Source organism: Lepidochelys olivacea, assembly GCF_965140295.1.
Source record: "Lepidochelys olivacea isolate rLepOli2 genome assembly, chromosome: 12".
NCBI lineage: Eukaryota > Metazoa > Chordata > Testudines > Cheloniidae > Lepidochelys > Lepidochelys olivacea.
In genome coordinates, this window is record NC_140422.1 from 15,383,025 (window position 1) to 15,397,772 (window position 14,748).

The 14,748-nt window shown below is 40.7% G+C and overlaps 1 protein-coding gene across 1 annotated transcript; it reads left to right on the top strand.

Moving 5' to 3' along the window:
- The first annotated feature begins 902 nt into the window (after positions 1 to 902).
- On the top strand, positions 903 to 12,875 carry SNX20 (sorting nexin 20). The gene is made up of 4 exons (XM_084644264.1): positions 903 to 1,005; positions 5,607 to 5,779; positions 7,619 to 7,770; positions 11,935 to 12,875. Exons 2-4 carry the CDS (start codon positions 5,614 to 5,616, stop codon positions 12,601 to 12,603), a joined length of 987 nt encoding a protein of 328 aa, XP_084500390.1. The 5' UTR covers positions 903 to 1,005; positions 5,607 to 5,613; the 3' UTR covers positions 12,604 to 12,875.
- Positions 12,876 to 14,748: the final 1,873 nt, after the last annotated feature.

The following is a 14,748-nucleotide window of genomic DNA, read 5'->3' on the forward strand; positions in this document are numbered from 1 at the left end:
CACACGCTCCTCGTACTCCCAAACAGCTAAACTTGCTTAAACTTTAAAAAAAATTCACATTTAGAGAGAACCTGTATAATCTATTTTTGTGCTCTTAAATTCATTTCTCATGCTTCATTTGATTATTTAAATGAAACTGGGGATATAAAGAGACATATTATTACATATTTATTCTGTTGATATTCAGAGTTTCATTGATATGCCAATTTTATTGTTGTTAATTTTATGAGATTGCTAATGATCATTTTGACAGGTTTTAGTAATCAAGTCAAAGTTTGAAAAATTATTTTTAGAGTCAATGAACAATGCTGGTAATAACAATGTGCTTATATTTCTGCAGGGTATTATATTTGGAGTTCCTTCTCTTGAAATAACTGAGCACATAGGTCTTAAAATGCTGAAAGAGATTCTTTGCCACTTTCCTTTAGCAAGACCAAAGAGTATTCAGACCCTTGAGAACCATAAAATAATATGGCTACACATAAACTGGCAGATTTAAAATTTGAAATTCTCATATAGCTGTATATTATCATCATGAGTGAAAAAATCTTGTCTCCATTGAAGTCAAGGATTTCACCCATGGTTGTCTGTTCACAATGTAAGCAAATACATACCCATCTAACTTTAAAAGAGTTAGACTTGTGACAGAAACCAAGACAATCCAAGTTAAAGTTGGCATTATCTGTAACTTGCAGTGTTGTTAAAAAAAAAATTTTTAAAAAGAGTATAACAATGGGAACGGGATTAGGTTTATCCTGCTTGTAAACTATATGAAAAACGACTTAAGGCAGATAGCCATTTTCATTTTGAGGTAACCACCCACTAAAGCAACAAACCAGCTGAATGAGGAAGTCAGATTTAAGCAAGACTTCCTCCTTCCTTTTTGTAAAAATAAAGAACTTGTCTGCTGCAAGACAACAGACATGTTTTTCTGTGTTCTGAAAATAAAAAGCAAGGCTCCCATTGCAATCTCATCACCCTTGAAAACTCTTCAGAAGCTCAAAGGTCTGTATTTTGTGTGTTATATTTTATAATATTAATAAGCATTCAATTAAATAACTTTGAATGGTATTTTTCAGTATAAATATTACCATGGAACAACCTGTTCAAAGCAACAGACTCTCTTTGTGCATGATAGTGCAGATTTCACTTCATTGTGCTTTTAGATGTTAAGGTAAATAGTAGTTTAATAATTAGTTAAAATAATTTAGATTAATTTTTGTATGTTACAATGATAGACTATTCCTTCATATATATATATATATATATATATATGTAGTACTATACTTCTGAATACAATGAACAATGAAGTTTGGGCCTATTTAATCACCAGGGTGGCACCTTTAGAACCATTATATTTATGAGCATGTCAGCATTTCCATTATACAATTATATTTTCAGAGGTTTATATCTTGAACATAAATATCACTCTGCTGCAGCTCATCAAAACTTGCAGCTCAGGAGGAATATCTAGTTTAAATTTGATCAGCCATTTTTTAGTTTACAGGTGTTTAAGGTAAGTTTTATAATTTAATCTGCTTTTTTGTGATTCTTATTGTCACATTCCCATTTTTAAAAAGTAAGGTTTTTCAAGTATATAGTCTATAAAATGAACTTGTTTCTCTGGGATTTCAATGTAATAAATCAAACTGGTTGACTAACTGAACATTAAATAACTGGCTATTCTGAATGTGCAATGAGCAGTGGTTGACAAAGACTGAAAGAGCAGTGAAAACATTCATAGAACATAAGAATAGCCATACTGATCAGACCATTGATCCACCTAGCCCAATATCCTGTCTTCCAACAGTGGCCAATGCCAGGTGCTTCAGAGGGAATGAACAGAACAGACAGTCGTTGAGTGATTCATCCCCTGTCATTCAGTCCCAGCTTTTGGCAATCAGAGGCTAGGTACATTCGTAGCATGAGGTTGCATCCCTGCCCATCTTGGCTAATAGCCATTGATGAACCTATCCTCCATGAATTTATTTAGTTATTTTTTGAACCCTGTTATAGTTTTGGCCTTCACAACATCTGTTGGCAAGGAGTTCCACAGGTTGATTTTGCATTGTGTGAAGAAGAACTTGCTTTTGTTTGTTTTAAACCTGCTGTCTATTAATTGGGTGAGTCCTGGTTCTTGTGTTATGTGAAGGGGTAAATAAATTTTCTATATTCACTTTCTCCACACCATTCATGACTTTATAGTCATCTATCATATGCCCTCTTAGTTGTCTCTTTTCCAAGCTGAAAAGTCCCAGTCTTTTCAATCTCTCCTCATATGGAAGCTGTTCTACCCCCTTAATCATTTTTGTTGCCCTCCTCTGAACCTTTTGCAATTCTAATATATCTTTTTTGAGATGGGGTGACCCGAACTGCATGCAGTGTTCAAGGTGTGGCCATACCATGGATTTATATAGTGGCATTATGATATTTCTGTCTTTCCTTTCCTACAGGTTCCTAACATTCTGTTAGCTTTTTTGATTACCGCTGTACATTGAGCAGATGTTTTCAGTGTACTATTCACAGTGACTCCAATATCTCTTTCTTGGGTGATAACAGCTAATTTAGACCCAATCATTTTGTATGTATAGTTGAGATTATGTTTTCCAATGTGCATTACTTTGCATTTATCAACATTGAATTTCGTCTGCCATTTTGTCACCCGGTCACCCAGTGTTGTAAGATATCTTTGTAACTCTTCTCAGTTTGCTTTGGACTTAACTATATTGAGTAATTTTGTATCATCTGCAGATTTTGTCACCTCACTGTTTATCCCTTTTTTCAGATCATTTATGAATATGTTGAACAGCACTGGTCCCCATGCAGAATCCTGGGAGACACCACTATTTACCTCTCTCCATTCTGAAAACTGGCCATTTAGTTACTAACCAACCAGTTACTGATCCATGAAAGGACCTTCCCTCTTATCTGCTTACTTTGCTTAATAGCCTTTGGTGAGGGACCTCGTCAAAGGTTTTCTGAAATCCAAGTATACTATATCCACCTGATCATCCTTGTCCATGTTTGTTGACCCCCCTCAAAGAATTCTAATAGTTTGGTGAGGCATGATTTCCCTTTACAAAAGCCGTGTTGACTGTTCCCCAACAAATCATGTTCATCTATGTATCTGATAATTCTGTTCTTTACTATACTTTCAACCAGTTTGCCCAGTACTGAAGTCAGGCTTACCAACCTGTAATTGCCAGGATCCTCTCTAGAGCCTTTTTAAAAAATTGGCATCACATTAGCTATCCTCCAGTCATCTGGTACAGAAGCTGATTTAAATGATAGGTTACATACAACAGTTAGTAGTTCTGCAATTTCATATTTGAACTTCAGAACCCTTGGGTGAATACCATCTGGTCCTGGTGACTTATTGCTGTTTAATTTATACATTTGTTCCAAAATCTCCTCTGTTGACATCTCAATCTGGGACAGTTCCTCAGATTTATCACTTAAAAATAATGGCTTCATTGTGGGAATCTCCCTTATGCTCTCTGTAGTGAAGACCAATGCAAAGAATTCATTTAGCTTCTCTACAATGGCCTTATCTTCCTTGGGTGCTCCTTTAGCATTTCAATCATCCAGTGGCCCCACTGGTTGTTTGGCAGGCTTCCTGCTTCTGATGTACTTAAAAAAAAATTGCTGTTAGTTTTTGAGTCTTTGGCTAGTTGCTCTTCAAATTCTGTTTGACCTGCCTAATTATACCTTTACACTTGACTTGTCAGAGTTTGTGCTCCTTTCTTTTTTTCTCAGTAGGATTTTACTTACAGTTTTTAAAAGATGCCTTTTTGCCTCTAACCACTTCTTTTATACTTTGTTATTTAGCGCTGCTGGCACTTTTTTTTGTCCTCTTACTATGGTTTTTAACTTGGGGTTTACATTTAGTTTGAGCCTCTATTATGGTGTTTTTTAAAAGTTTCCATGAAGTTCGCAGGTATTTCACTTTTGTGACTGCACCTCTCACTGCATCAGGGGCTTGACCCAAACCTTTTTTAAGCCAATGGACTTGGAATCAGGTCCCTGCCAAGGAGAAGGGAGAGTTTTGTGGAATGCTGCTTGCCCAAGCCAGGGAGCAGAGGCAGCTCTCCCTCCGCACTTTCAGTAGAGCTGGGGAAGCTGCATTCTCTTCAATTCTGCTCCGCCTTACTGTCAGGGCGGGGTTAAAGTAAGTGCTTTTGCAACCTTGTAAATGTCTACTGACACAATAGACTGCAAGTGAGGCCATGAAGGAATTCCCCCACCTCTAAGTACAACATTGCATGATTGTACACAAAGATCCCTAAATGATGCAGAAGTGAGAACCAAGCAGTCTTGAGTAGCTCCCACTTCCTAAACATACTGCACCAGTTCACTCTTAATAACATCTTTCACTAATATTTTGTTTTACTGCAGGAATGGGAGCTGTGACTTTTTAAAGTAACCTATATTATTTGTCTTTCCGTCTTTTTTAGCCAAACTGTGAGCAAAAAAGTTCATCTCACATAACTGATCAAACACCAATCATTGACAAAGTTGTTACAAGTTTTTAAAACTCTTTCTTCACAATGCTATTATAAATAGTTATTTATATTATAGTAGTGCCTATAGGTCCCAGTTAGGGAGCTGTATTGCAGTACTGCCATATGGAAGCTAAGGCCCTATTATAATAAGCTCTATACAAACGTATAGTTTAAAACACACACACAAACAAAACCCAAGCCCCACCCCAGAGAGTTTACAAATCTAGACTGTGACAAGACTCAGCAAGTAGCTGAAGCAGACAAGCAATGGGGACAGGAGGAACATGCTATTACATAATAAATAGAAAACTTAGTAATTTCACCTGCCTAGCTATTGACAGATTCAGGGGTTCATCTCCAATGCAGCAGGAGGGGTAACTTCCAATTCAGGTCAACATTCACATGGACTGACTGAGCTAAAAACCAGCAGTGTTGCTGTGGTGGCAAGGCGGCAGTTTGCCCAGATACCTAAGCTTTCAGATGTGATTCAATGTATTTGGTCAGCTAGCCTGAGCTATTGCCTATGCAGCTAGGACTATTAAATCTTGGGGGGGGGTAAACTCTCCAGCAGTTTGGCTCTTTCACTTAAGGGTTTCCAGAATTTGTTCCCGTCAACAACTAATCTGTGGCCAAGCCCAGAAAACTTTGAGGCAAAATACAAGAGGTGAAAGCCTGGCCCCAACGGCAAACATCCCATTGACATCCGATTCAGGATTTCACCTTAAATACACATTTTATTTGGCACAAGAATTTTATTTGGCATAAATTCTTGCTTTTGTCTGTCTGATCTTAATTCCTGACAAAATGACCATGTAGGTACCAGAAATCTTACTGGCAGCTGCAGCATTCCTTTATTGCTATCCCTTATGGATATTTGTATACAATGTCTGTTTCTTTAACTTTGTGTCAAAGCACATAGGTGTTGAGGAATTCGCAGCTCTGTAAGCTGCGGCCCACTGACTTTTTATTTATCTCAGTGGGAGTCAGATCAAGCCCTAACTCAGTGAAATAAACAATTATCTAGAATAGACTTTGGGAGACTTTTAAAGCTCTTAATATGTCTGATGATGAGAAGTGCATGATTTTGTATTCCTCCTGCGACAGCTTTGCAATGGACAGAGACCAGCACCACACCGCAGAAGGAGGTCAGCGGGAGTGGGTAACAGACATATCTACGTGTTCTGCAGCCGCTCAGTCAGATGAAGAACAAAATGAAACCGAAGCTGAAATTTCATTTCAAGTGAACAATGACAACCCAGAAACTGCTGCTCTCTCAGGTTAGGCCCCACCATTCATTCTACTTATTTTTCATGGAGCTATCAGTGCTATGTGTCTCATGAGTTACAAACAGTGTACTTAATTCACTCCTACATTACTCTAGTTTTACATTGGCATCATTCTACTGAACTTGGAGCTACACAGGAGTAAAGCAACGGCAAATCAGGCTCTCTCTCTTTCTCTCTATGAGAAACACAAACTTTTCCTTTCAAAAGTCTTCTTCAAAAACTTACTCCGTTCTAAGCTACACAGGAGTGATCAAAGTTAGTTACCATCTGGTGACTCTTAGGTGGCCGAAATGAAATAAATTAGTGCTCTCAGTTTAGTTCTCACATACACCACAAAAATGTGCCATCACATTGCACAGAGACCAAGGAGAGAACAGGAATGAAAAGTGAATGACCACTTCCATTCCAGTGGTAGTCTCTTCAGGCCAGGGTGAAGGCTCGCTGTGGTATGGTGTGTGGGAAGTTTTGCACCGAACTTGTACAATGGGTAAGCACTCCAATGCTGTCAATTGTGCAAATACATTTACTGGTAATTTTTTAAAGGTATGGGTTTTATTTAAAGGAAAACTGACTATTCATGTTTCTTTCTGTAATGCTGTTATGAACAGCACACCTTTCTTAAAACCATACATTTAGGAAAGACTGGGCCAAACCCTGAGGAAGTGAAACTCGTTTTAATGGTATTTTAACCTAAATAGCAGGTTAAAATAAATCCAGCTATGTAAGGGCCTTTCTGGGCACCTACAATTTTAATGTGAAAAATATAAATGTTTAGTGATTTCCTTCTTATCCATTTGTGGTAATGCATTTCCATTGTTTGCAATGCTGAATAATTTGCTCATAATGATCTAGGTTGTCTAGACAAATAATTTCAGTGATGGAAAGTCAAGATATGCCCATACAAAACAGCAGTTGTAGTGGTGTCCCACGTTGTCCACACTGCTGTGCCGTAGTTCACCTGAGCAAAATTATCAGGACTGGATTCCAAAGACAGAGAAGTATCTTTCATTGCTAAAATCTAGTCCCAATTTCCCTGCAAGTTAACTTCCCAGCCTATTATACCCCATTTTTACATTTACAACAGATGATATTCTGGCTTTGGTTACGACCTAACTACTGTGGTCTAGATTGTAGCTTGGACCATGTGTACACAAAAAGGAGTTGGGGCAGTAAGAACTTCCTTTTTGCTCCTGCACTGGCTACCTGGAACTGAAAAAAGGGCAGAGTATGGAAGGAGTCTTGGCTTCACCCCACCCCCCTAGTCATCAACCCAGAGCACGTGACGAGGTGCAGGGGGTTTCAGAATTTGCTGCAGATATGAGTCAGCCATATAGTACCCCTTCCCTTTCTCCCCTGCCTTTCCCCACCCCCTGCACTGGCCCAGCAAGAAGTAAACAAGACAACAGTGTGACTCAGAGGCACGTGTGAGTCGTGACCTCCCTGTGGCTACTCCTGAGAGAGTGCAGCCTGTTCACCTATAGTGAATTCACAACCTAGCTCTGCAATATGCTTGTAGGATATTTTTTTCACCACGTTTTCTTCAGGCAAAGTTGTTGTCATCAGGATTTTACTAATAAGCCTTCATATTTTACAGTGGACTGGATGAGTTTAATTTTGTGTAATCAGTTTATTTTCTTTCAAATTTCGGAGCAACAGTGTTCACAATTAGATGTTCCTATTAGCCTTTATCAGTCTTAAAGGTAGTGATATACACATTACTCATGCAAAATCGTATCAGAAATTCAATTTTCCACTTTCCTGGTGAATGTAGACGGATATTCTTCCCAGATGCACTGGCTACAACATGAGATATTAAACATATTGTTTTAGATACCAGTAAATCCCCAAGTCCCAGCTCTTCAATGACAACTAAGCAACTTCAGGACTACTGGAGGAATGAGAAACGTCGCTGTAGACAAGTCAAACTCCTTTTTGAAATCCCATCAACCAGAATCGTAGAACAGTATTTATCTAAATATGTGGTAAGCTAATAAATGAATTTGTAACATAATTTCATTCACTTTGCAGATGTCTGGACAGCATGGGTCTTTACCTGAAAGCCTCACTCAGGGCCAAATTTTGCAACTAGGGTGACCAGGTGTCCAGTTTTCGACTGGAACACCCGCTCAAAAAGGGACCCTGGCAGCTCCGGTCAGCATGGCCAACTAGGCCGTTAAGGCAGGCTTAGTCCCTACGTGTCCTGGCACTGCACTGCACCCCAGAAGTGGCCAGCAGGTCTGGCTACTAGGTGGGGGGCCTCGGGGGGACCACAGGGCTCCATGTGCTGCCCCCACCCTGAGCACTGGCTCCGCACTCCCATTGGCCAGTTCCCAGCCAGTGGGAGCTGGGAGGAGGCAGTTCCTGGGGGTGAGAGCAGTGCTTGGAGGCTCCTGGCCTCCTGATAGGCAGGTAGCCTGCCTTAGCCCTCACACTGCGCCGCTGCCCACGGTAAGCCCACCCCCCAATTCTGAGCCCCAACCCCTGCCCCAGCCCTGAGCCCCCCCCAACCCAGAGCACCCTCCTGCACCCCAAACCCCCCATCCCTGGCCCTACCCCGGAGCCTGCACCCCTCCTGCACACCAACCCCCTGCCTCAGCCCACAGCCCCCTCCCACACCTGGAACCCCTCATCCCCATCCCCACCCCAGAGCCCTCAACCCCCCCCGTACCCTAACCCCCTGCCTCAACCTGCAGCCCCCTCCCACACTCCCAATTCCTTGGTCCCACCCCCCCCCAGCCTGGAGCCCCCTCCTGCACCCCAACCCCTCATCCCCAGCCCCACCCCAGAGCCTGCACCCTGAGGCAGAGCCCTCACCCCCTCCCATGCCCCAACTCCCTGCCCCAGCCTGAAGCCCCCTCCCACACCCTGAGCCCCTCATTTCTGGCCCCATCCCAGAGCCCTCACCCCCAGTGAGAGCCTTCACCCCAACCCCCTGCCCCAGCCCAGTGAAAGTGAGTGAGGGTGGGGGAGAGCAAGCCACCGAGGGAGGCGGAATTTAGTGAGTTGGGGGTGGGGCCTCAGGGAAGGGGCAGGAAAGGGGAGGGGCCTCAGGGAAGGGAAGGGGCTACACTGTTGGGTTTTATGTGACTAGAAAGTTGGCAACCCTATTTGCAACCTTTGTTCACATTGGGTAGTACCTACTCTTAGAGTAAGATAGTACTTAAAGCAAGCATGGTTGGCAGAATATTGTCCTCAAAAAAGCCCTTCAACAAGCAGTTCATAATAAAGACTGCATCAGTGGGAGGAAAAACATTAACAGAGCTAGCAATTTGTAGGCCTTGTCTTCATTATTGTTATTTGTATTAGTAGCACGAAGCACCCCCAGTCATGTGCCAGGCGCTGTACAAACAAAAGAAAGAGACAGTTCCTGCCCACAAAGAGTTTAAAATCTAAGACTAAGACAAGACCTAGAGTAGGAAATTCATACTGGTGCAAGCACATCAAAGCTACACTGGTGTAAGCCTCACATTGTGGCTGTATAACATACCTATAATTGGAGGTTTGCACTGGTGCAAGTACACATTTCCATATGCAGACAAAGCCTAAGGTTCCACTCCTACAACTAGACCAGCTTTGGACTGGATCCTCTTGCACACACAGTTCTGCAGTAGAGTATTTATTTTTTAAAGCATGAGTGAGAGGGGCAGGGACAATAGCAAGTGAATGAGCATGCATTTCCACTGTTCTGACATTTCAGATCTATTTATCAACAGTAAGGGAAAAAATCCCCTATTGATCATATCTAAAAAACCCCATGTTTTTATTAATCACATTTTCCAAGTAGTGTAAACAATTTGCTCTTTCATCTAACATTTGAATGTCAAGAGGGGAAAACCAACCCAATGGGCCAGATTCTGATATTCTTACTTGCTGTGCTGAACTCTCAGGAGACCTGGGTTCTATTCCCAGCTCTGCCACTGACTAGCTGGATGATTGTGGGCGAGTTACTCTGTGACTCAGGTTACTATTTACCTCCTCTGTAAAGTGAGGTAAACAGATGAAAAGTGCTGAGAACTATGTATTATTATTATTCACACTGGTGTACTGATGTACTGATCCCAGCGGGACTCCTCTTGGAATAAGGTGCTATTTAGCATGTGAGTAAAGGTTTCAGAGTCTGGCCTGGTATGACCTTATATTTTCAAAGGAGGTTTACATGCTCTACATGTTCTAGTTAGGTTCTGTTACCCTTGCACAGGTTGAACAATATCTGATTTCCTGAGTAGTCCCACTGATTTCAATAAAAGTGCTCAAGGAATAAAGGTACCACATAGCGTGTGTGAGGGTTGTAGAACTTAGCTCCAAAAGCTCACTAACTACTTAAAGATTTTTCACCTTAAAAAAATTGCTGCACAAATTTGAATAATGTCTTTATTAGAGGAAACCACCTCTTTTGCTCATGGACATTCCCTAAACCAGGGAAGAGGGGATAAGGGATGAAGTCATCTAGCAGATTGTTTGTTGTGAATTATTCACTCAGCTGCCCTTGGTAGTCAGACTTCTTAAATCATCATTTTACATTCTATGCAGTTTTCTTGCTCTCTTGCAATGTTGTTACGAATCTGCATAACCAGTAGGTCCTTTATTATCAGCAGGGAGCAAGGCAGAGTATAGGAAAATGTCACAGTGTTAATGAATGACAAGAGATCAGAGCAGTGGCACCTCAGCATTAGGAAGCTACAGAAAGCTTGCTAAAACTGATGATTTATCAGGCTTAAAATCAAAGGACAGAGAATGTATTTTATAACAGAATGAGGGAGATTCTTATGCTAGTATTGGTTTGTAACATCTAATGCCCATTTCCACAAAGGAGCAGTTTGACTTAAGCAAACTGTGGGCCTAAATCCATTTAATTCACTGGGAACAGGATGAGATTGTATGTGAGTAACGTCTAGACCCAATCCAAAACCCATTCAGCTGGTGTAAATTGGCATAGCCCAACTGACTTCAATGGAAGTACATTGATGTATACAGGCGGAGGATCTAGCCTAATGGGAGACTTCTTCAACTTCAGTGGGTTTTGGATTAGGCCCTGGGTGGAAATCTATTTGAAGAATATGTAGCATCAAAATTTTGTTTTGCAACTCTGAGGTGTGTGTGTGATGTTTACTAAATTCATTTTGCTATCAAGGTCAGTGCAAAATTCAGGGAAATTTATTCTTGAATACTATTAAATTGTGAATTATTGTATAAGAAGTATTTCTGCTAGAGGCTGCTGAAGGATCTTGGATAGCAAACAGATTGTTTTAGAAAGGTGGCAGTCACTCTTGCAGTATTTACATAAAGTGGTAGGCTTTGCATAATAGGACAATGATTTAGAAAAAAATCTCTCTGCAGTTGCTCCATCTCATTTTTGCATATACCAAATGTCCCCTCCAGCTCTCTCCTCTTCCTTCAGAGCATTAATAATGCCCAGTAATATCTGATGCAAATATTTCTAACAGTTATAACCAATGAAAAATATATTAAATTCAATATTAGGCCTGGGAAATCCATTCAGTTGCTATGGATGATTGTTTGTAGTAACCATATGTGTTATTAAGGAGTACAGTTATATGAATGAACCATAAATTATTTAAAGGGCTCCTTCTAAACCTTTACAAGCAATTTGCTAATTTACCAGATTAAGGACCCCAAGGTGCTGAGTGCCTTCTTACTGAAATCAAGCCCCTAAGGTGCCCAATATGCGAGCGCTACATGCAAACACTAAGTATTAGTCACAACAATCTGAAACAGTAGTGGTTAGGAATTACTGACTTAATGGACACCTATCTCAAAGACCTTGTTTATATTGGGAATGTGCTCTAATTCTAGCAATTGATGGTTAGTCACTGATGTAGCAGAACCAGTACTGCACACAGTCATCTAGAATGCAGATCAGCGCAATTAGGTGTCAATTGGTGCAATTTGCAGTGGGGGCTGGGGGAGGCTTTTTCAAGCAGGGACAAACTCCATTGGTGCAAATTGTGGCTTTCCTTATCTACATTTGCACCTGCCTCAGTGTCAGTCCTATCAGGGCAAAATCCCAATACAGACAAAACCAAAGTAAAGTTTAAAATATGTTTGTCAACAATCAGCAAGACTACAGTTTTATGTAACAAGACTGAATATTTCTTGCTATTTGCTTTTTTTTTTTTCCCTGCCAGTTGTATAAAATCATCATCATCCAGACAGGCAGTTTTGATGGCAACAAATCTGTAATTGAGCGTCGATATTCAGATTTTGAAAAACTGCACAAAAATCTTTTGAAGGACTTTAATGAAGAAATAGAAGATGTGACCTTTCCCAAAAAGTGCCTAACTGGAAACTTCACAGAGGAAATGATCACTGAGAGAAAATTAGCCTTCAGGGACTATCTGGGATTTCTGTATTCTATTAAATGTGTCCGGAGATCCAAAAAATTTATCGACTTCTTAATAAGACCAGAGATGGAGGAAGCTTATGGCTGTCTGAGGGGAGGCCAATATACCAAAGCTTTGGAAATACTTGTGCAAGTCATTGCTCTGCAGGAAAAATTAACCAAACACAGCCCTGTTTTAATAGTCCCTACACTCTGTGCTTTAGTTGTGTGTCACAAAGACCTAGAGAACCCAGCAAGTGCCTATGAATATGGAGAGAAGGCTTTACTTTGCCTACAGATTCATGGTGGGCACAGGTATTATGTTCCATTGCTAGAGACAATGATCACTTTGGCATATGAACTAGGCAAAGACTTTCTATCCTTGCAAGAGAAACTGGAAGAGAGCAAGGCAAAAAGAGACCAAATAAAAGTGTTTACCCTAAAAGAACTTGCAGTTCGAGAGTATATACAATGAGTGCAAGAAAAGATCACTGATTGTATTTCACTGAATAGCAAAAACGTGTGATCATGCTCCCATTGAAGAACATGGACTTCAAAATGTGTTTTTAAAGCAGTTTTGAATGGAGAATGCAGCTTACAAATACAGACAGCTAAAGTTAAGATTCTGATATATTTTATCATACTTTTTTAAATTGAAAGCTAAAAGGGAACTATCCCATTTCTGTAAGACAATGCTTACTACATAGTTACAAGTAACACCGATGCTTACTAAAATGGGAAGTAATTTGTGGCAGGAAAAACCTCTTTTTTCAGTTTGTTTATTTTTGACAGTATTTTGTGTATAGCCAGTTTCACGGTTTCATCTGTATAGTCAGTTAAAATGGAACCACTCATATAATTAAAGTTATGCGAGTGTTTACATATTTACAGGATCATGGACTTTGTTACTAAAAAAAACCCTTATGAACAAAGAAGGAAGGAGAAAATGTTTTTAAAATAAATTTTCAGGACCTATTATTTAAAGACCATACTGTCAGAAATTAGCTCTTATTTTTTTCTGCAACTATGATCAAAGCATTTTCAAAGACTACTCAGAAATTCACAATCATTTTCTGACTTTTAATACCATGGGGTATACTCCCATTGAAGTCAGTGGATAGTTTACAATTTACTTCAATGGGAGCAGCAGCTACCAGTGGTCATCATTTCACTGGGGATGGGGGTTACTTTTAATTTCCTTTTTAAAGCTGATATGATTTCATGACTTGCATTGAAACCACATTCCTGTTATTGGCAATTTTTAACAGAGCTCTTACTTGAGAGGAAAATTCATACCCCATGCAAAATACACCTAATGAAAAGGAACCACAAAAGAATGCTGTAGAGGGAACATCTGGCTCATACAATGGTGGCCTTTAATTCTGATCAAGCTGCAATACACATGGTTAGGATTTTGTTTAAAGTTATAATGCATTCATTTTAGAGCCTGTTATGACCTAGGGAAATGTCACAACTTAGCACTGACATGACAATTCTTTCAGGAGCCCCACCCACAGGTGAAGATGTTGAGCTCGCCGTGGTCCTGGCATTTCTGTGAAAGCTTCTCAAGTGGAAGTTTGAACACACTCGGAACTGTTCAGCTGTGTCACATAGTGCCTATGCTGCTGACAGATTCTCTTGGGAGGGACAGGGGCTGTTTTACCTACAGGCAAACTAGGCCACTGCCTAGGGAGGCAGATTCCGTCTAGGGTGGCAAGGGCACAATGCACTCACACAAATTTGGCCTGGTCACCCCTCTGTCATGACCACCAAACTATCAGCAGGCTCCCTATGAACTCCCTATGCACCCCATCCGAGCTGAGAACCTCTGTTCTAGCGGATAGGAGTGGCACACTGTAGTTTTGCCTAGGGTAGCAGATTGTCTTGAGCAGCCTCTGGGGAGGGACCTGCACTTTTGGAACAGAAGGAACTGAACTCTATCCTTGCTGTCACCCTTAACCACATGGTGACCATTCTGTGAATCATCATGGCATACATGAAGTTCATATGTGTTCATGGATGTTTACAGCATGTAGATCAATATTGGGTGACAGTGGTGTGGTCTGTTGCATAAAACACAGAATGGGGAATCAAGCAATAAAGAGTTAAAATCCCAGCAGTTCTGAATATTGAGTTCTAGACATTGAGGCTCAGATCCACAAAAGCACTGAGATCCTCAAAACCCCATGCTCAGCTGCCACCTAACTTTGGAGGTGCCTACATTTTCACAATAAAAGTCCTCCAGGTGCCTACGTTTCTGCCACTGGGCATGCACACAATGCCTCAGTGCCATCTCATGCTCAAGCCCGGTGAACACCTACCTACTGCTCTGGTAGGTGTTATCAGAGCACACCTAACTCCACACAAAAGGGAGGTGGATTCTCCCCTTACAACCTGTATCGCAGTGATTAGGGAACTCACCAGGCAGGCTGGAAACACCCACTCAATTCTCTGCTCTGCCTGATGGGGAGAAAAGATTTGAAGATGGGTTTCTTCACTCTCAGATGAGTGCCCTAACCTCTAGACTACAGAATCACTCTCATTGGCTCTCTGGCCCAGTACATAATTATGTAATAATAATGTTAATATTATTAATAATAATAATATAATATAATATTAT